The 22,446-nt window shown below is 42.5% G+C and overlaps 1 protein-coding gene across 2 annotated transcripts; it reads left to right on the plus strand.

Moving 5' to 3' along the window:
* The first annotated feature begins 895 nt into the window (after positions 1-895).
* On the plus strand, positions 896-9,477 carry LOC139911004 (transcription factor E2F5-like). 2 transcript variants are annotated; one of them, XM_078285353.1, is made up of 11 exons: positions 896-1,123; positions 1,724-1,880; positions 3,097-3,206; positions 3,322-3,482; positions 5,444-5,488; positions 6,606-6,670; positions 6,764-7,094; positions 7,505-7,552; positions 7,684-7,728; positions 7,831-7,971; positions 9,316-9,477. In XM_078285353.1, the coding sequence occupies exons 2-10, from the start codon at positions 1,728-1,730 to the stop codon at positions 7,944-7,946; spliced, it is 1,074 nt and encodes a 357-aa protein (XP_078141479.1). In that variant the 5' UTR covers positions 896-1,123; positions 1,724-1,727; the 3' UTR covers positions 7,947-7,971; positions 9,316-9,477. The 2 variants fall into 2 exon arrangements, with proteins under 2 accessions (XP_078141479.1, XP_078141483.1); XM_078285357.1 differs by having other exon boundaries at positions 1,727-1,880.
* Positions 9,478-22,446: the final 12,969 nt, after the last annotated feature.

The following is a 22,446-nucleotide window of genomic DNA, read 5'->3' on the forward strand; positions in this document are numbered from 1 at the left end:
TTGCTGGGGACTTTTTAAAAAATTTTTTTTAGAACTGCACAAGAACAGAAGTACAGCGGAATTCAATTAAAAATGAAAGAAAAAAAAACAAAACGAAAGATACAATCAAAATTTATGGTTTATTATTTTTTCTAATATGAGAAGTTTTCATATTATATTTTATATTGTTTTGTTAGTTTTTACAGTCAATAGGGAGTTACAAATAATACTAAGCCTATTCAGCATGACCGAATATTATGGTTTAGATCCTATAACCCTTGACTATATGGAATTTACCAAATAGGCATACAATTTTAGGAGCATTGTCTAATGAAGACAAACCAGCATCACAGTCAACAAACAAGACCATACTTTGTTTGATATCAAGAGGTTTGTTAAAAGCAGCACAAACAAGAAATAGGCTATTCAGAATTTTGCAGAAAAAGGACAACTGAAAAATAAATGAGGAATTGCTTCACTTCACAGAATGGGCAATATGGTGAGAAATCCGCTTTAAATTTGCCTAGAAATCCACTGCACGGAAGTAGCACCTTCATACGAACTTCCTTCTTTAATGGGTATCAGAGACTTGAGTTACTTAGCTTTTTACTGAATAAATCAGCAGGTATAGAAAATAACACAATAATACAATAGGCTACACATCAAGAACTAGCCTGTAGGCCTATAGGAATCCACAGCACACGTGAAACATCTAAAACAATGAAAACAGACATCGAAATAACATTTTATGAAACCTCTTCTCTAAAAGAGCAAGTTTCATATCAAAATTCAAGGATTACAATTTATAAGCTAATTTATCTGGTTGAATTTTATTCTGGTGAAAATGGTGATTATCCTTTCAAGCTCTTGGGCTTTTATTTTGAAGCCGGGAACAAACTTCTACCGGAAAAATACGCGCCTACTAGGTTCATAACAGTGACGCTGTAGATGCTCAGGAGAGTCGGTAAATTGTTGTAAAAAAATTACATCTAATTTAATTGTGTGTCAATTTACACGTCAACCAAATCTGTAAACTTGTACCGCATGTGAAAATAGTGACGGGAATCGACAGTCATGTTGGAGTAGCTCCCCTAAAATATCCTTGGTAGCAACTCTGTGCCGCTTGGTCCCGATAACGATCGAGGTAAAAACAACAACAGTAATTCATCGCATTTTCAAGCCCTTCGTCGAGATAATGTATACGGTAGTTGTGAGTTGTGTGCATGTATTAGCACGCTTACCAATAGCTAACAGTTTACTTGTAGCTACTCTAAGCGAAACACTGCTTTTTCTCCTCACAGACTAGCTATTCGATGATACACCAGTGGAAAGCCACACAGAATATGAAATAGGGTTTCCGGTCAAAAAAAAAAAATCAAAATAAAACGTCGCTGCATTTTGAGTAATACGAAACAGCATAGTGAAATTATGAATCTATAGTAAATAACAACTGAATTGTTTTCTCCAAAATGTCATTTTCACAGCATACATTCACACCCATATAAGGCTATACAAGAGGTTACAAGTTTTTATTTTGAAGGTAAAATCGGCTGTGTTCCGGTCTTGTTCGGGCTGTGTGTGGCGGGCTTGACGTAGCCGCTTCAAACCGTCCCCGGCTCTGCTCGTCCAGTCCTAACGGCTCCGCTACCACTGATGGTCCGGGTGATGTTGGCCAGCGACCAGCCGGTGGCCGAAGCTGCAAAGGGAGGCTGAGATAACACCGTTGTTTCGCTCTTCTCTCCAGCAGCATGGAGCACGGAGGGAGCCCGGCTGGACTGGAAGCCGTGCCCGACACCCCGCAGACCCTGACCATGAGACACGAGAGGAGCCTCGGCATGCTCACCACCAAGTTTGTTACCCTACTGCAAGAGGCAAAGGATGGTGTGGTGGATCTCAAAGAAGTAAGTAGGCCCGGCCAGGCACACAGGACAACGAGCATTGATCCCAAAACTCCCGTAAACATTGTTTTATCAGATGCATTTAAAAAAAGAAAAAGAAAATACAAATGTATGTTTATTTGTAATGTGGGAAAGAGTGACATTTATTTTGATTATTGATAAAATTTGAACTCCACTGAACAGGTTGAGTATATAAATAGTTAACAGGTCTGTAATTATTTTCCAAGATGTCCAGTTAGGCCATTCTCCTTATCTTTTGACTCCTTAAGATATATCTTCGTATTGTGTGAAAACAGGACTAGCATCAATGTCCAGTAGTTTTTATAGGCCATGTTGTGTAAGACCTTACCAATTAGCAATGCTTCTACTTGGGATCAGCCAGCACCCTATAAACTCTTATCCTCACTGGCCACTATAGATACTGCAACTAAACTAACTAACTAAATCAGGTTGCCAATCTTGTTGTCATTAGAGATGTTATTTAATGTTGGTAGTGGCATTTTTGCTTTACTTATTTGACATGGTATTAATGTAGAGGAGTGGATGGAGAGGTTGCACACTCATAGCCTCAATGCAAACAATTTATTATAGCCAACATTTTGACAAATGTCAGGTTATTTGCAAATACCCTGAAGAAGACTTTTGTCAAAACGTTGGCTATATTTGTGGCATTGTTTGCATTGAGGCTATGAGTGTGCGACCTCTCCATCCACTCCTGTACCACCTGCTGTGGTCAGCACCTCCAATACTGGTGTGCGTCCCCTTCTCCTTTATATGGTGTTAATGTATTCACAATAAAACTTAAAAACATACTAATACACAGGATTTGATCCAGCTGTCTCTTGCTTCATAATTAATAAGTGCTTGTGTAGAAACTTGTCTTTGATGCCAAAGAAAAGGGGGATTGAGTGTGGGTCACTCATTGAGGCTATCAATGGGGTGTCTACCACTTGCATCCACTGTACACTGAAAATAATACTGGTGGTTTGCATTCAAACTGAATACCACCCAATTTAATAATTAATAATTGATATCCACTGTAAGTGACCCTGAATGTTGCAATACCATCGCTGGCTGATCCCTGATACATATTACAGATTATTAGATACTAGATTATTAGATAGATTAGATACTGTTGGAGGAAGTCTGAGAAAATGTGATTTCTGTTAGAATGGGGCTGATTTGCTGTGGATAAATGGGCTTCCTTCTGTTTTTCCAGGCTGTTGAAGTCCTGGCTGTCAGACAGAAAAGACGCATCTATGACATCACCAATGTATTGGAGGGCATTGGTCTGATTGAGAAAACATCCAAAAACAGCGTACAGTGGAAGTAAGTTTCTTTTACCTTTGTGTGGAAGGATATAGGTACGCAAGCGTGTGAGAGTTTTCGTGCTTAAAATGCATTTGTTAAAACAATATGTTGTGGATGCTTTCTTCTGAATAAGGGGCGTAGGGCCAGGAGGCAACACACAGGAGATCGCCGACAGGCTGATAGTGTTGAAGTCCGAGCTGGAGGACTTGGAGCGGAAGGAAAGTGTGTTGGACCTGCAGAAAGTTTGGGTCGAACAGAGCATCAAGAACACAACGGAAGACTCCAAAAACAGCCCATATCCTTCTTATACATGTTGAAGCACAAACACATTGGTTACCTTGATGTATCAGTTTTCTTACATTATTACAGTATGCAGGGGGATACAGTATACTCAGAGTACTCAAGTGTATTGGGTTGAATCCACTGTATGCTATATCACATTCCTTCTTTAACGTTTTTCTGATTACATTTCTAAAAATGTGGCCAAGTGAAACAGAAATGCATTCTATTATTGAATTTGTTCCTTTTTTAGTCGCTTCTCATTTTGCTGACATCTCAGGTATTGCAGTTTTAAATAAAACCAGAGAATCAGTTAAGGTGCTCATGTGATCCTCTGAAGCATTTTATGAAGCTGAACTAACTACGATATGCTTCAGCAAGTAAAATGGCTAAAATCCCCCATGCATCATCACTATAACTCAGCATCTATGTCTAATCAATTTAATGTCTCAGTTTAATGTTATGTGCACATCTTTCATTGATGAGCTTGACAAACAGAAGTGATACAATACAATACAATCAGTATCCACTTTATTTGGTACACCTCCCCATTTATGTAAACCTCTCACTCGGTCGGCTCAGTACAACCGTGATGTGCAGAAGGGCATCTCAGAACAAACAACTTGTCAAACCTTGAAGCGGATCGGCTACAGCAGCAGAAGACCATGTCCGGTTCTACTCCTGTCAGTTCAAAACAAGAAGATGAAGCGACAGTGGGCAAATGAACACCAGAAGTGGACAATTGAAGAGTGGAAAAATGTTGCCTGGTCTGACGGGTCTCGGTTTCTGTTGCAACATGCTAATGCAAGGTCAGAATATGGCATAAACTGATTCATCCTGCCTGGTGTCAACGGTACAGCCTGCCGGTGGTGGTATAAATGTGCGGGGAATGTTTTCTTGGCACATAGTAGGACACCTAGTACCAGCTGAGCATTGTTTAAATACCACAGTCTACCTAAACAATGTTGTTGACCTGGTTCATCCCTTCATGGCTGATACATGGCGGATACTACCAGCAGGATAATGTGCCAGGTCACAAAGCACGCATCGTCTCTAGATGGTTCCAGTATACACCTTCATAATAGGTGTCCATAATGGAGCACCTTTGGGATGAAGTCGAAGAAGATGTTCACAACATGAATGTGCCACTGAAAAATCTGCAGGAACTGGCGTGACGCTATCAAGTCAACATGGACCAAGATCCCTGTGGTTTGTTTCCTGCACCTTGTTGAATCCAGGACTCGGAGAATTCAGGCTGTTCTGAAGGCAAATGGGGGTTTTACCCACCACTAGCTAGGTGGAGCCATGGAAGTCTTATATTACTGGGTGGACCCAATTAAGTGGATACTGAGTGTAATTCATTGTTATTATTTTTTTTTTTTTACTGTTTGTTTTGGAGCAATATTTACCCACTAGGTGGTGATTATCCACACACAATTGCCCCAATTATTTAAAAAAACAAAACAAAACTCTTTACTTACTTGTTAACCATAGCGGAGCCGTATCAGTCTGCTAAAAATGAGAAGTAGCTTGAACTCAACCCACCACCCAAATGTGACATATTTGTCCACGTAATGCAAGTTTACAGCTATCAATTCCAATCTAAACTGTGCATTCATTTCATTTGGGCACTACTGTCAGTTACGGAAGTTAAGAATGAATAATTTATAGCTTCAGTTTGACAAGGTACCAGTCAACTGAATAGTTGATGTTTGAAACTGAATGGGACCGGTGAGAACTGGACAGCAGTCCAACCTTGAATTGTATCTCACAACACATTAAATTCACTGAAAAACAGCATAGGTGGGTCTGAAGTAGTGGGCAGATAGTGGAGATGACACTTGTATATTCTTTGGAAAAAACAATCACCATCATACTTGCAAGCTTACTCCTTTCTGAGATAATGATATAATTCTTGAGGTTATTCTTTGATCAAATCAACACCATATTCTAGGTTGAACCTTAACTCAGATCAACTCTTGCCTATGTGAACCATGACGATATCTGCAGCTGCTTCAATGGTATTCTATACTCTGTTTCTTCCCTCTCTCTTGTTCTTATTTATGTTTGTTTGTGTCAGCAGCATATCTTTGATACAGCTGAAAGTGCTGGAGTGGTAAACCTAATCTGGTTGTTGTTTTGTTTTTATAGAATCGTCATTTGTATTTCACATCAAAAGACGAATTTGAGGCACAAATACTGAGTGTTGTCTTTTGATTATGGGTCATCATTGGCCTCAAGCTGTCAGAGCAAAACACACATCTGAGTCCAATTTATTGTCAAATATAAAAGCAGAATCCGCTGAATTTTATATTACAGTATGCCCGAGTCAGCTTGTAATTAGTGGGTCCACTGTAGGGATGGCAGAGGATAACAAAGTTTCACTTGGGGGTGGGGGGGAGTCTGAACAGCAGGAAAGGTTGTTTGGTGCAGGTCAGTAGTTGTAATTCATCTCTTTTCCTGCTCAGGAAGTGAAAATTGGAGAAGCATAGTTCAGGAAGCACAGCACAGAAAGCTTGCCTCTTCCAGTGCTGCAGTGCCACAGCTCATTTCCCTCTCCTCCGTCTCTGAGCTCACTGGGCTGGAAGACTGTGCCGCTATTGAGTCGTCTTGATTAATATATCTGCAGGAGAGCTTGAAGAGTTGGGATTAAAAGCCAACAGTATATTCCAACTTTTGAAATGGAATGCACACTGAATGTACAAAATATTAGGGACACTTGCTCTTTTCATGAAGTGCACTGATGAGCTGAATCCAGGTAAAATCCATTATCCCTTATTGATTTCCCTTATTAAATCTATACCAATCACAAAGGAGAATGTAGATGAAGAAAAGCAGAGGAGTTAGAGAAGGAGTTTTAAGCTTTGCGACCATTGAGATGTGGATTGTGCAAAAGAGGCTGCAACTCAATACCAAGATGTCCCTAATATTTTGTACACCAGTATCAACACAGCTGGACAAAGATATGGTGCACCAATTCATGGTGGCTGTCACATTACCACCACTGACACAGTTCTAACATGGTTTAATAGAGGCAAAAAGACCCCTAACAAAATGACATTTTCTTTTGATTTAAAATGCACAAAGACCAAATTAACTCATTGCTCAAGGTTTTCACTGTATCTCCTGTCTCTGCAGGTAATACCCTCTTGGCAGTACGCGCACCGTGTGGTACACAGTTAGATGTTCCCATACCAAAAGCTGTAAGTCCTGCATCATTACAACATAATTTACTTCCTCTTTGCTTACTTTACCTCAAACGGGGTGATTTAGTGCATGCATGCATCTCCCCACAGGTGCAGAACGGTCAAAGGAAGTATCAGATCCATCTGAAAAGCACCAACGGGCCCATTGACGTTCTGCTTATTAACAAAGACCCTGTAAACTCTGTTCCTGTGGTGCTGCCGGTCCCACCACCTGAAGAACTTCTACAGAGCGCCAAATCAGCCGCGTCTTCTGCATTGGCAACGGAAGACAGTGCCACACCTAGTCATGCCTCAGCTGATACCAACCAGACTCCTGACAAACCCAGCACTCAGTCTAGGAAAACAGCCTCAGTGGACTCCCAGTCTCTTCAGTCATCACCGTTTATGAACGCTGAGCCTAACAGAACTGATGCGTCTGAATGTGAGTAGCTTTGTTTGTGGAATTAGCTCCTGAAATGGGCTGTTATGGATATGTCACTTAAAGGAACACACTGTTTTTTGTCACAAAGCACCGGTCAAATCAATACTAGAACTGCCAGAAAAATGGCTTGTTAGCATTGCTAGTGCTTCTCATTTAAACTGAGGAGGAGAAAAATAGCACAAACTTCAAAATATTGAGCAGTTCCTGTTTAAAAGTTAAGTTACAACAGTTACAAGTATTTGATGGAAGGAGATAATCAGTTATATCATGCTTTAGCTGGTCGTGCAGTGTCTGTATCTCTCTCTCTGACACACACATGCATACACACACAACTAATCACGTTTTCACATCTCTTGTACTGTGTTTCCCTTCGGTGCTGAATGTTCTTATAGTGATTTCCTTTTTTTCAGTGCTGGGCTTATCAAAAGGCCTGGCAGACATGCTAGACCCAACCAAAGGTACGAAGCATGTTTCATGTTGTGTCTGACATTTATTTTTGTGTTCTTTGAATTCCACTGTGAATTTATTGATTATATATAAATGTATGAATAAGTGTGTTCTCTTTCTCTGTCTTGCCTCATTTCTGTAGAAATTATGAATGCTGATCTAATCACAGAGCTTATGGCTTCTGAAGGTAAATGTTTCAATGCACCATATTTTCATTCTGACTAGATCATTTGGGGCTTACACTGGTATTATGCATCCTATACACTCTGCTCTCCACTCCTTTTCTCAGTTTTCTCTCCACTCCTCCGTCTGTCCCCCCCCCCAACTGAACATGACTACATCTATAACCTGGATGAGAGCGAGGGCCTGTGCGACCTCTTCGACATCCCTGTCCTCAATGTTTGATCTTGGACTCCTGTCCAGTGAAAAGGCAAGACTGCAGAGGAGTATTTTTGCTCCAGAACATGCACAAAGTAGTCTACTAAGTGCTGATTTGTTGAAAAAAAAAAAACTTTGATATGCTTTTCATCCTTGGTGTTTTTCCCAAGATCTGAACTGGAATGCCCTCAACATTATGCGGGACAAGTATTGTCTGACAAGATTTGATATTATTTAGGTTATTGGTCTCTATAGCAAAGATCATAACGATTTCACCTAGTGAGCCACTGAGAACATGAGCAACTTTTGTAGTCCTGTTTGTAGTTTGGAAGATCAAAGTAGGGCACACCTGATGCTGTGTTATTCTTTTTTTATTGTTTTTCCTGAGTCTTGTATTTATGTATGGTTTCTCCAGTTGCTAGCAATTCTTCAGAATAAGGAGATATCTGAGTTTATAGTAAAATACTTTTTTTTAATCTTCACTTCCCCTGTTCTCTTGTTTGATAATAGATGTTATTAGTGTAAAACGATGCTTCTAGAGGGAAATATACTTTAGTGGGGTATGCAAACATTCTGTGCCGTATTCAGTGTGGTTCCAGTCAGACAGGGCTGACTTTGACCACTGCAAAATTACCTGCAAAATGGGCGTTACTGCTGCAGTGCACATGGTATGGCACCTTCATAGGAAGCAGAGCTATAATTTCCCCCAAATTCCTCCTAGTGCCAACAACGTTGCCTCGGCAGCAAGCAACTTACAATAATTTACATCTGATGACAGTAATGACCAAAACAGACCATTCAGTCAACATAGGGATATTCATCCATACATATTCAAAATAGGTGCTATGATTATACTGAAACTGTCCTTCAACTGGAGGACATGGGTTCAAGCCCCCGTATTGGGAAGCCTCCACCCTGCCCAAGTGTCCTTGAGCAAGTCACTGAATCCCCAGCAGAACCGTTCGGTAGCTCACTCTGCACTCTTGCTCCCTGTGGAAGGGGGAAGTGAAAAATAATTTCTCTATGGAGATTAATAAAGTCTCTTCATGCTCTTTTATTCTTAAAAAGGTGTCATTCATCAAAACCTCCTCTAGAGGTAGCACTTCACCACTGCAGCATTTATTGTGCACATGTTGGAAGAGAGGAAGTACATGGTCACTTTGCAGGGAATTCCAAGTTCTGAGAAAAAACCCAAATGAAACTCTAGTGCACAGTTGAGTGTCCTGGGCATCAGGCACCTGAACAGGGAGGAGGACTAGGGATGATTCCACAGCAGCTGTATTGGCTGCTATGGAGCTGCATAGCAGCATTATTCAATACATTTATTCATGAAATTAGAAGGAAGGAAGTACCTATGAAATACCTTGCATTGATGGGTTTGTGCTCTCTATTCTAGGTGATGAGAAAACTCAGAATGGTGAAATCAGGAAAACCCCTGTGGAGAATGGTGAATGAACGTGTTGCAGCCCTTGGTGGAATGAATGAAGTGAACCTTTTAGACACTTGTTTTTGTATGGCTTGTGTGTTTTTTGGAATAAAGTCTGTTCTTCTCTTATTGCTCAGTCTACATTAATAGTGATGTTTTCGCCATTTTACTTTGTTTTCACCACCATACATCAGAAATACGTATTTTATTGGCAAACTGCAGATCAGGGTTTCTCCTACCAGTCTCGGGTGGTGTGTTTGGGCTACAATACCCCTTTTTTTTGCTGAGATTTTCCCCGTTTTAACTCTTATCTCGCCCTGTAGTAGAGTAAGCTGTAATAACTGGTTTAACCACCAAGATTATTCATGCTGTCTAACTGTTCATTTATAAGATGCAAATTAATTGTAATTATAAAAGAACCAGGGAACCACAATGAGGACACAGCTATGGGTCTACATGAAATAGATATTCATCATAGAAATTGCCATTCTAGGATATGAAAAGAAAAAGGCCAGAGCAGCCACAAAGACACCATAATGCTACAAATATGAAATATGTGTATCTGACTGACTTGGATTTCAGAAGTAGGTTAATGCTGCACATCGCTAAAGCTACACTACCAGTTTGTGGTTAGACTGAGTTAGTCATCAACATGAGAGTAAAAAGTCTGTTTTATGTGTGTGTGTGTGTGTGTTTGCAACAGTAAGTAGTATGCCCATATCAACGGTATGTGAATCATCCAAAACAAAAGTAGCCTAGTTACATCCAGCCTACAGTTTCAAATATAGATAGACATGATTATGCACAACTTTAGTGAAAAGGCTTCTAATAACAGATTTCATGTTTCATGTTGGAAGCTATGAAACGGGATTGAGGGGCAAGAAAGAAGTCCATTTTCTGTGTAATATTAAAAATTCTGCTTTTGTTCCAAGTGAAATGTCCTTCAGCTATGTCATCCAAGGCACAACTATATACCATGGTCAAATGAGATTATGCATTTGTTGCAACAGAAGATGCAACAGAAGATTGAAGTCGTTTTATATTCCTCTACATTTCCATTGAACTGTAATTTGACTTCCTAGGGTCTGATTGTTGCTCCCTCACTTCACTCTCATATTCTTTCTATATTCCCGACTTCTCCTGTCTGCCATGTAATTCCAGGGAAATAAATGCTCCTTGCAGCTGTATTACAATGATGCATCATGATATTACCTCTTCACTAGACATTTCTGTTGGATGTCTGCTATATTATTGAAAATGTAAAATGTAAACCTCCTTTTGAAACATAGCCTACTGAATAATAAAATTAAATGTAATATTAGCAGTAGCCTAGTAGTAGGCTAGGCCACTACTGGTATTAGATATCCCATCTTAAATATCAATACATCAACCAAAAATCACTACTAGCCATGCTTACTTAGTGGAATAACAACATTCAATGATTAGAATTATATTGTCTATTGAATGTAAAAGATGTGTTGAACAACTGCAACCTTTCTTTACTTACTTTACTTACTACCAAATTCTCTTAAATAAAAAAATAAAAAAACCTTCTACAGTCAATGTGAATGACTGTAAATGTTAACCTTTCTAAAAGCACGGCCACTCATAGGCCGCAGACTGCATTAAACGTAGACTGTGACAGGAACGATAAACCCTATTCATTTACCCCATAAAGACGTCGCTATGGAACTGGAATCCATATTTGGGCATTCCATGTTCGATTTAAGAGGTGACGTCACAATGGAAGCTGATAGCGTATAAGAAGGATGAGTTTTGAGTGTGTTGCTTTCACAACCATTTGCAACACAGCAGGAGCTTTCTTTTTTCAGTATAGCGGTCAGAAGTTCAACGAAGGTAAGGGAACACTTCTTTAAAACAATAATCTAACAGTCCCGCGACTCAGAATTTTCGTTCCTGGCAGGAATCGACCTCTGGTCTACCAATTGCGAGAGTGCAGTCAGTGCGTTCAGACTACGGGCTACAAATTATTATTATTTTCTCTTGTCTCAATCGTTAAAGATGCTGATATTGAGCAAGGACTCAATTCGGAGAGTCCTTAAAGGGACAATCTCACATGCAGATTCCAAAAATAGACGTCAAAATCGAGCCAGATTTAAAGAAAAGGTGGTTGAGTGTAAACTAGCCAATTTGGTTAAAAGCCTTGAGGTCAGCAATCCATGGATACGCTTCACCGACATCCAGGAAGAGGCCACAGTGGGTTTACATGAAAACAAGGTAATTCAGAATTTGTCAGATAAGGACATGACATTGGATGATATGCTCAAAGCTGCACATCCTGTCAACACCAGATGGGAGTTTTGGGACGCTTTCTTCTTTGCTCTACCTTCCCGTACCTCCCAGCCCTCCTGCTCCACCTCTGCCCAGAGTAGCATGAAGGCCATGGTACTGGCGCTTCGCCAGCACATGCAAGAAACCCAAACTGCAAATGTCGAGGTTCCTTGTGGTCAGGCACGCAAGAGTCTGAGAATGAAGATTGAGCAAGCCCTTCATTCAGTAGATGTAACTCCACCTGCAAATGCCACAGAGCTGGTCTCAAGTGAAGAGGGTGATTCCATTCTAACTAAGTTGGCAAACACTCTAGTCACTGTTGTTATGGAAGGAGCCAAGGCCATGGCAGCAGAGGAATCTAAGTCTGACATGAAAACTGACAGTGCTATTGCTACGGAGGGTGACAAAGGCATTTTGGCACAGGATCTCAGTGTGAAATCCCACTGTGCCCTGACTCCAGCTGACCCGACCTCTGAAGGTCCTGCTTCAGCTTTGCAGGCTGCCATTTTTGGGGTTGATAACAACCTAGCCCCAAAGGTGGAGGGCCCCTCTGCACAATCAAAAAGTGAGCATGAGGCTGCCCAGACTTCTACCTTAAAAAATGATAAGGATAAGATCCCAGATATGGACGCAGGCAACCAAAGTGAGTGCCAATCTGCCCTAATTGACTTGGCAAACACTGTAGTCAGTGATGTTATCAAAACAGCCAAGGCAATTGTGGCAGAGGAAAACAAGTCTAAAATGACGACTCACAGTGCCTTCAACCGACATGGTCAATCCCTGTCTTTAATAGACAGCACAGATCAGGACCTTACTGCAGAGGTTTCTGATAACCAGCCTTCCATTAAGAGAAGCGAGCTGGGTTCAGACATGGAGGCATCCGTTGGTTTGACCTCTGGATGTACACCTTCTGTGCAGGCTGAGAGTGCATTTGAGAAAGAAAATGAAGCAGTAGGGCCAGCCACTGAAAACAGCCAAGATGCTATTGTTATGGAGGGTGACAAAGGTATTTTGGCACAGGATCTCAATGTGAAATCCCACTGTGCCCTGACTCCAGCTGACCCGACCTCTGAAGGTCCTGCTTCAGCTTTGCAGGCTGCCATTTTTGGGGTTGATAACAACCTAGCCCCAAAGGTGGAGGGCCCCTCTGCACAATCAAAAAGTGAGCATGAGGCTGCCCAGACTTCTACCTTAAAAAATGATAAGGATAAGATCCCAGATATGGACGCAGGCAACCAAAGTGAGTGCCAATCTGCCCTAATTGACTTGGCAAACACTGTAGTCAGTGATGTTATCAAAACAGCCAAGGCAATTGTGGCAGAGGAAAACAAGTCTAAAATGACGACTCACAGTGCCTTCAACCGACATGGTCAATCCCTGTCTTTAATAGACAGCACAGATCAGGACCTTACTGCAGAGGTTTCTGATAACCAGCCTTCCATTAAGAAAAGCGAGCTGGGTTCAGACATGGAGGCATCCGTTGGTTTGACCTCTGGATGTACACCTTCTGTGCAGGCTGAGAGTGCATTTGAGAAAGAAAATGAAGCAGTAGGGCCAGCCACTGAAAACAGCCAAGATGCTATTGTTATGGAGGGTGACAAAGGTATTTTGGCACAGGATCTCAGTGTGAAATCCCACTGTGCCCTGACTCCAGCTGACTCGACCTCTGAAGGTCCTGCTTCAGCTTTGCAGGCTGCCATTTTTGGGGTTGATAACAACCTAGCCCCAAAGGTGGAGGGCCCCTCTGCTCAACCAAAAAGTGAGCATGAGGCTGCCCAGACTTCAACCTTGAAAAATGATAAGGATAAGATCCCAGATATGGACACAGGCAACAAAACAGAGTGCGAATCCGCCCCAATTGTCTTAGCAAACAGTGTGGCCGTTGATGACAGTGACAGAGCCAAGGCAATTGTGGCAGAGGAAAACAAGTCTAAAATGACGACTCTGATACTGAGCAAGGACTCCATTCGGAGTGTCTTCAGAGGGATAATCTCACTTAAAAATTCCAAAAATAGACGCCAAAATCAAGCCAAATTTACCAAAAAGTTGGTTGAGCGTAAACTAGCCAATTTGGTTAAACGGCTTGAGGATAGCAATCCATGGATACGCTTCACCGACATCCAGGAAGAGGCCACAGTGGGTTTACATGAGAACAAGGTAATTCAGATTTTGTCAGATAAGGACGTGACATTGGATGATATGCTCAACGCTGCACATCCTGTCAACACCAGATGGGAGTTCTGGGATGCTTTCTTCTTTACTCTACCTTCCCGTACCTCCCAGCCCTCCTGCTCCACCTCTGCCCAGAGTAGCATGAAGGCCATGGTACTGACGCTTCGCCAGCGCATGCAAGAAACCCAGACTGCAAATGTTGAGGTTCCTTGTGGTCAGGCACGCAAGAGTCTGAGAATGAAGATCGAGCAAGCCCTTCATTCAGTAGATGTAACTCCACCTCCTGCAGATGCCACAGAGCTGGTCTCAAGTGAAGAGGGTCCCAGTGGCCTGATTCCACCTGGCAAGAGTGACCATGTTTCTCTTCTCAAGTGTGATTCCATTCTAACTAAGTTGGCAAACACTCTAGTCACTGTTGTTATGGAAGGAGCCAAGGCCATGGCAGCAGAGGAATCTAAGTCTGACATGAAAACTGACAGTGCTATTGCTACGGAGGGTGACAAAGGCATTTTGGCACAGGATCTCAGTGTGAAATCCCACTGTGCCCTGACTCCAGCTGACCCGACCTCTGAAGGTCCTGCTTCAGCTTTGCAGGCTGCCATTTTTGGGGTTGATAACAACCTAGCCCCAAAGGTGGAGGGCCCCTCTGCACAATCAAAAAGTGAGCATGAGGCTGCCCAGACTTCTACCTTAAAAAATGATAAGGATAAGATCCCAGATATGGACGCAGGCAACCAAAGTGAGTGCCAATCTGCCCTAATTGACTTGGCAAACACTGTAGTCAGTGATGTTATCAAAACAGCCAAGGCAATTGTGGCAGAGGAAAACAAGTCTAAAATGACGACTCACAATGCCTTCAACCAACATGGTCAATCCCTGTCTTTAATAGACAGCACAGATCAGGACCTTATTGCAGAGGTTTCTGATAACCAGCCTTCCATTAAGAGAAGCGAGCTGGGTTCAGACATGGAGGCATCTGTTGGTTTGACCTCTGGATGTACACCTTCTGTGCAGGCTGAGAGTGCATTTGAGAAAGAAAATGAAGCAGTAGGGCCAGCCACTGAAAACAGCCAAGATGCTATTGTTATGGAGGGTGACAAAGGTATTTTGGCACAGGATCTCAATGTGAAATCCCACTGTGCCCTGACTCCAGCTGACCCGACCTCTGAAGGTCCTGCTTCAGCTTTGCAGGCTGCCATTTTTGGGGTTGATAACAACCTAGCCCCAAAGGTGGAGGGCCCCTCTGCACAATCAAAAAGTGAGCATGAGGCTGCCCAGACTTCTACCTTAAAAAATGATAAGGATAAGATCCCAGATATGGACGCAGGCAACCAAAGTGAGTGCCAATCTGCCCTAATTGACTTGGCAAACACTGTAGTCAGTGATGTTATCAAAACAGCCAAGGCAATTGTGGCAGAGGAAAACAAGTCTAAAATGACGACTCACAATGCCTTCAACCAACATGGTCAATCCCTGTCTTTAATAGACAGCACAGATCAGGACCTTATTGCAGAGGTTTCTGATAACCAGCCTTCCATTAAGAGAAGCGAGCTGGGTTCAGACATGGAGGCATCTGTTGGTTTGACCTCTGGATGTACACCTTCTGTGCAGGCTGAGAGTGCATTTGAGAAAGAAAATGAAGCAGTAGGGCCAGCCACTGAAAACAGCCAAGATGCTATTGTTATGGAGGGTGACAAAGGTATTTTGGCACAGGATCTCAATGTGAAATCCCACTGTGCCCTGACTCCAGCTGACCCGACCTCTGAAGGTCCTGCTTCAGCTTTGCAGGCTGCCATTTTTGGGGTTGATAATAACCTAGCCCCAAAGGTGGAGGGCCCCTCTGCACAATCAAAAAGTGAGCATGAGGCTGCCCAGACTTCTACCTTAAAAAATGATAAGGATAAGATCCCAGATATGGACGCAGGCAACCAAAGTGAGTGCCAATCTGCCCTAATTGACTTGGCAAACACTGTAGTCAGTGATGTTATCAAAACAGCCAAGGCAATTGTGGCAGAGGAAAACAAGTCTAAAATGACGACTCACAATGCCTTCAACCAACATGGTCAATCCCTGTCTTTAATAGACAGCACAGATCAGGACCTTATTGCAGAGGTTTCTGATAACCAGCCTTCCATTAAGAGAAGCGAGCTGGGTTCAGACATGGAGGCATCTGTTGGTTTGACCTCTGGATGTACACCTTCTGTGCAGGCTGAGAGTGCATTTGAGAAAGAAAATGAAGCAGTAGGGCCAGCCACTGAAAACAGCCAAGATGCTATTGTTATGGAGGGTGACAAAGGTATTTTGGCACAGGATCTCAATGTGAAATCCCACTGTGCCCTGACTCCAGCTGACCCGACCTCTGAAGGTCCTGCTTCAGCTTTGCAGGCTGCCATTTTTGGGGTTGATAATAACCTAGCCCCAAAGGTGGAGGGCCCCTCTGCACAATCAAAAAGTGAGCATGAGGCTGCCCAGACTTCTACCTTAAAAAATGATAAGGATAAGATCCCAGATATGGACGCAGGCAACCAAAGTGAGTGCCAATCTGCCCTAATTGACTTGGCAAACACTGTAGTCAGTGATGTTATCAAAACAGCCAAGGCAATTGTGGCAGAGGAAAACAAGTCTAAAATGACGACTCACAGTGCCTTCAACCGACATGGTCAATCCCTGTCTTTAATAGACAGCACAGATCAGGACCTTACTGCAGAGGTTTCTGATAACCAGCCTTCCATTAAGAGAAGCGAGCTGGGTTCAGACATGGAGGCATCCGTTGGTTTGACCTCTGGATGTACACCTTCTGTGCAGGCTGAGAGTGCATTTGAGAAAGAAAATGAAGCAGTAGGGCCAGCCACTGAAAACAGCCAAGATGCTATTGTTATGGAGGGTGACAAAGGTATTTTGGCACAGGATCTCAATGTGAAATCCCACTGTGCCCTGACTCCAGCTGACCCGACCTCTGAAGGTCCTGCTTCAGCTTTGCAGGCTGCCATTTTTGGGGTTGATAACAACCTAGCCCCAAAGGTGGAGGGCCCCTCTGCACAATCAAAAAGTGAGCATGAGGCTGCCCAGACTTCTACCTTAAAAAATGATAAGGATAAGATCCCAGATATGGACGCAGGCAACCAAAGTGAGTGCCAATCTGCCCTAATTGACTTGGCAAACACTGTAGTCAGTGATGTTATCAAAACAGCCAAGGCAATTGTGGCAGAGGAAAACAAGTCTAAAATGACGACTCACAGTGCCTTCAACCGACATGGTCAATCCCTGTCTTTAATAGACAGCACAGATCAGGACCTTACTGCAGAGGTTTCTGATAACCAGCCTTCCATTAAGAAAAGCGAGCTGGGTTCAGACATGGAGGCATCCGTTGGTTTGACCTCTGGATGTACACCTTCTGTGCAGGCTGAGAGTGCATTTGAGAAAGAAAATGAAGCAGTAGGGCCAGCCACTGAAAACAGCCAAGATGCTATTGTTATGGAGGGTGACAAAGGTATTTTGGCACAGGATCTCAGTGTGAAATCCCACTGTGCCCTGACTCCAGCTGACTCGACCTCTGAAGGTCCTGCTTCAGCTTTGCAGGCTGCCATTTTTGGGGTTGATAACAACCTAGCCCCAAAGGTGGAGGGCCCCTCTGCTCAACCAAAAAGTGAGCATGAGGCTGCCCAGACTTCAACCTTGAAAAATGATAAGGATAAGATCCCAGATATGGACACAGGCAACAAAACAGAGTGCGAATCCGCCCCAATTGTCTTAGCAAACAGTGTGGCCTTTGATGACAGTGACAGAGCCAAGGCAATTGTGGCAGAGGAAAACAAGTCTAAAATGACGACTCTGATACTGAGCAAGGACTCCATTCGGAGAGTCTTCAGAGGGATAATCTCACCTAAAAATTCCAAAAACAGACGCCAATATCAAGCCAAATTTACCAAAAAGTTGGTTGAGCGTAAACTAGCCAATTTGGTTAAACGGCTTGAGGATAGCAATCCATGGATACACTTCACCGACATCCAGGAAGAGGCCACAGTGGGTTTACATGAGAACAAGGTAATTCAGATTTTGTCAGATAAGGACGTGACATTGGATGATATGCTCAACGCTGCACATCCTGTCAACACCAGATGGGAGTTTTGGGACACTTTCTTCTTTATTCTACCTTCCCATACCTCCCAGCCCTCCTGCTCCACCTCTGCCCAGAGTAGCATGAAGGCCATGGTACTGGCGCTTCGCCAGCACATGCAAGAAACCCAGACTGCAAATGTTGATGTTGGTCAGGCACGCAAGAGTCTGAGAATGAAGATTGAGCAAGCCCTTGATTCAATAGGTGTAACTCCACCTTCTGCAAATGCCACAGAGCCGGTCTCAAGTGAAGAGGGTCCCAGTGGCCTGATTCCACCTGGCAAGAGTGACCATGTTTCTCTTCTCAAGTGTGATTCCATTCTAACTAAGTTGGCAAACACTCTAGTCACTGTTGTTATGGAAGGAGCCAAGGCCATTGAAACAGATGAAACTAAGTCTGACATAAAAACTGACAGTGCTATTGTTACGGAGGGTGACAAAGGCATTTTGGTACAGGATCTCAGTGTGAAATCCCACTGTGCCCTGACTCCAACTGACCTGACCTCTGGATGTCCTGCTTCAGCTTTGCAGGCTGCCATTTTTGGGGTTGATAACAACCTGGCCCCAAAGCTGGAGGGCCCCTCTGCACAACCAAAAAGTGAGCATGAGGCTGCCCAGACTTCAACCTTAAAAAATGATGGCAAAGGCATTTTGGCACAAAGCCTCAGTGTGAAATCCGACTGTGCCCTGACTCCAGCTGACATGAGCTCAGCAGAGGACAATGGCACAGATAAGGCCCCAAGCGGAGAGGACGCAAATGATCTGGCTTCTACTGACACAAGTGGCATGGACTTGATGGACATCAACTCGGTTATGGCCTTAGACAACTTGGCCTTAAATGATGAAGATACCAGTTTGGACTGCAACGACCTGACTCACACTGACAAAAGTGATGTAGTCCAAACTATGCAAGCCTCCAATGATCTGGCTGCCTCTTGTGCCAAGATGGATTCAAGAGTGGAGGCAAATCCAGATCTGGTCATGTGTAAATCAGAGGCTGCTCTGTTTGAGGTGACCAACAAAAAAGTCATTGAAGGTTCAAAACCCTTCACTATAAAGACTCACAAGAATCAGACAATGGGCAAATCAGGACGCAACAAGATCTGCATCATCCTTCACCTGCATCCCCAGGTGAAACCCCACTGCTCCCTGACCTCAACCCAGGAACAAAACTCTGCCACAGATCAGGACCCCAGTGCCACAGATCAGGCCCCCAGTGCAGAGGACCACATCTCCATTTCAATAATGGAGGCCACTATTGGTCCATCCTCTGGTTCGCTGGCTGTGCAGGCTGAGCGTTCCCTGACTGATTATGATGTTGTTGATGCCCAGGAGGGATCAGATGGCTCCCAACTGACATCAAGTGTGTCCAACAGCCCTGACCTGGCACCAAATCCTGAGGGAATCTGTGCCGAAGTAAAAGATTCTGCTACCACTGTGAAGGCTTCACTCCATCCAGACCCAGTTTCATCGTCAGACAATGGAGAAAAACCAGAGAAGCCAAAGAAGAAAAAAAAGAAGGGAATCAGAAGATTCTTTCGACGAATCTGGAACTTTCTGTCATGCTCGTCTGGCATCAAAGAGGAGTAGGACGACGACTGCTACAGTCGAAGAGAACATCCACCTAACTTCACAGATGAGAACTTGGTAGGACAGAGTAAAACTAAGGAAACACTTGGAAACACCAGAGACAAGATTAAAACAAATAAAACAAGATAATAATGGGTGAAAACATTAAAAAATAACTAAATAACTAAATAAAAAATAAAAATAAATAAAAACCTAAAATGTTCTGATTAAGATGTAAAAGCTAGACTAAAAAGGTAGGTCTTGAGTTTGCTTTTAAAAATGTCAACACCCTCAGCAGCCCTCAGGTCTTCTGGGAGGCTGTTCCAGAGGTGAGGACCATAGAAACTAAAAGATGCCTCACCGTGGGTTTTTGTTTTGACTTTCGGAGTGATTAAAAGGCCACTGCCGGAAGCCCTTAGGGTTCTGGTTGGTTCGTAGGCTAAGAGAAGGTCTGATAAATAGCTGGGTGCAAGGCCATTAAGAGCTTTAAAAACCAGTAAAAGGATCTTAAAATCAATTCTGAAACTAACAGGCAGCCAATGCAGAGACTTTAAAACTGGTGTAATATGTGTGCTCTCCTTCTGGTCCTGGTCAATACACGAGCAGCTGAGTTTTGTATTAATTGTAACTGACCAATTTTCTTTTTGGGAAGACCAGAGAGGAGAGCATTGCAGTAGTCGATCCTAGAGGTGATAAAAGCGTGCATTAATGTCTCTGTGTTAGCTTGAGAGAGAAACGGCAGAACTTTGGCAATGTTCTTAAGATGATAAAATGCAGTCTTGGAAACATTTCTAATATGCGGCTCAAAATTTAGGTCTAAATCAAAAATAACTCCTAAGTTTTTTACCTGATGACAGGGTTTTAATGCCAGTGACTGCAGCTTTGTGGCCAGTTTCTCTCTCTGAGCCTCAGGACCAATAACCAAAACTTCAGTTTTGCCCTGGTTGAGCTGTAGAAAATTCTGGGCCATCCATAATTTGATATCTAAATGTAATACCCTGGTTTTATAACCATGTATTGTTATTTTTTATTTACATTACAGCCTTTTGCTGTGAGTATTTGGGTTTAATGCAGTGTAATGCATCATACATTTATTACTGTCATCAGTACATGTTAACCATTTTATATAATGTAATGCAATGCATTAGGTATTTTCTTATTTTCTCTGCATAGTATATTTTAAGGTTTGTGAACATTCTAAACAGTGTTGAGTTCCTACATTACTCTTGGTAATTATATTTCTTGGAATTTAGGTCTGACCCGTTGTTATGGTTACCTGAGCTAATTCTAACCAATAGCGATGCTTGTTAAGTTCTTAGCCAATAGGAAGCTAAATGCGTAAATGCGCCATGTTGGAGAAGGGAGAAAAGGCAGAGAGACGAAATGTCGGAGAGCTGTCGTTTTTTATTTTACAATGTTTACTGAAGTTATTACGTTATTAAGTCGATAAAAACAGTAGTTACTCGTTGCTTGGAGATTACCCTTGGTTGTGAGATTGTCTACAGAGTTCAAGAGAAGTCAGCATGTTGTGTTGATAACAAGTTCTTCTGATGAAGAGTTGCCATGAGGACAGCGTGCAGCGAATTCGGGAGTGAACTGTGGATTCTCCGGTGGACATTTCCTTGCAGTGTGGGATTCCGGTGTGTTTTCTGCAACAGCGTTGGATTGATCAGCAACAGGGAAGTGCTTCATGTACCATGAGTAAGCTGTGTTTCAGTAGAGGAGGACAGTTTCGCCACTCCATCCATCTCGTTTTTTTGAGCTCCAACGATTTCGCGCGCCAACAAACTGCTGCAAGCTTGCAATAAGACTATTAAGGGTGCACCCAGGTTTAAGTGAACAAGCTTAATATGTATTTTGAAATGTTTTGTATTGTGTTGAACTATTATAAAAGGTATATCCAGGTCTTTTATGCACCTTTGAGAGGATCTTAATTTCTCCTAGACATGTTTATTTCATGTCTCTTTCATCATTTTCACCAAATGCATATTAGTGTAGTAGGCCTACTGTAAGAACAACAGTATACATAATACGAGCCGTTGATGGAAGGGTTACATAAAATATAGTTAAAAAGAGCATCGATTGGCTCTGTGTCATCAGGAGACATGGCAATATAGAGTTTTGTGTCATCAGCATAGCTGTTAAAATGTATGCTGTGCTTCCTGATGACGCTCCCAAGCGGAAGCATGTAAAGATTAAAAAGTAAAGGACCTAAAATTGAACCTTGAGGGACACCGCATGTCATTTTGTACCTCTTAGATGAGTGTTCATTAACAGTTAGAAGAAATTCTCTGTCGGTGAGGTAACATCTAAACCAGTTAAAAACAGTACCAGAGGCCAACCAAGCTGCAAAGTCTTTCTAAAAGAATTGAGTGATCGACTGTGTCAAAGGCTGCGCTTAAATCAAGAAGAACTAATACAGGTCGTTTACGACCTTGACTAGGGCCATCTCAGTACTATGGTTGGCCCGAAAGCCAGATTGGTATTTTTCAAGAATGTTATGTGAATTCATGAAATCATTTAGCTGACTAAAAACAAGTTTCTCTAAAATTTTACTTGAAAATGGAAGATTGGATACTGGTCTATAACTGTTGAGAGCCAAAGTGTCTAAATTACTTTGCTTCAGAAGGGGTTTGACTATAGAGGTTTTAAGAGCGGTGGGGAAAACACCCATCTGAAGAGAGTAGTTCACAATATTAAGTAATTCCTCATCCATAGAACTAAAAACTGATTTTAAAAAGGATGTAGGAATTGGATCTAAAGAGCAGATTGACAGTTTCAGTTGGGATACAACTTTAGCCAGCATCTCAGCATCAACCAGGACAAATGCCTCCAGTGTTTCCTTATATAAAATCAATGGCTCTGGGGCATTAAAATTTACAGTGTTGTCTTGGCATAAACCTGATCTAGTGGTGTCTATTTTATCTCTGAAGTGCAAGTGAGCTGCAAACT

The sequence above is a fragment of the Centroberyx gerrardi genome, chromosome 1, assembly GCF_048128805.1.
Source record: "Centroberyx gerrardi isolate f3 chromosome 1, fCenGer3.hap1.cur.20231027, whole genome shotgun sequence".
Lineage (NCBI taxonomy): Eukaryota > Metazoa > Chordata > Actinopteri > Beryciformes > Berycidae > Centroberyx > Centroberyx gerrardi.

Excerpts from the sequence above, each read along its gene's own strand:
- LOC139911004 (XM_078285353.1), top strand. The coding sequence starts at position 1,728 with ATGGAGCACGGAGGGAGCCCGGCTGGACTGGAAGCCGTGCCCGACACC. Across the intron at positions 5,489-6,605 it reads TATCTGCAGCTGCTTCAATG|GTAATACCCTCTTGGCAGTA; the intron begins GTATTCTATACT and ends CTGTCTCTGCAG. Across the intron at positions 7,553-7,683 it reads CATGCTAGACCCAACCAAAG|AAATTATGAATGCTGATCTA; the intron begins GTACGAAGCATG and ends TCATTTCTGTAG.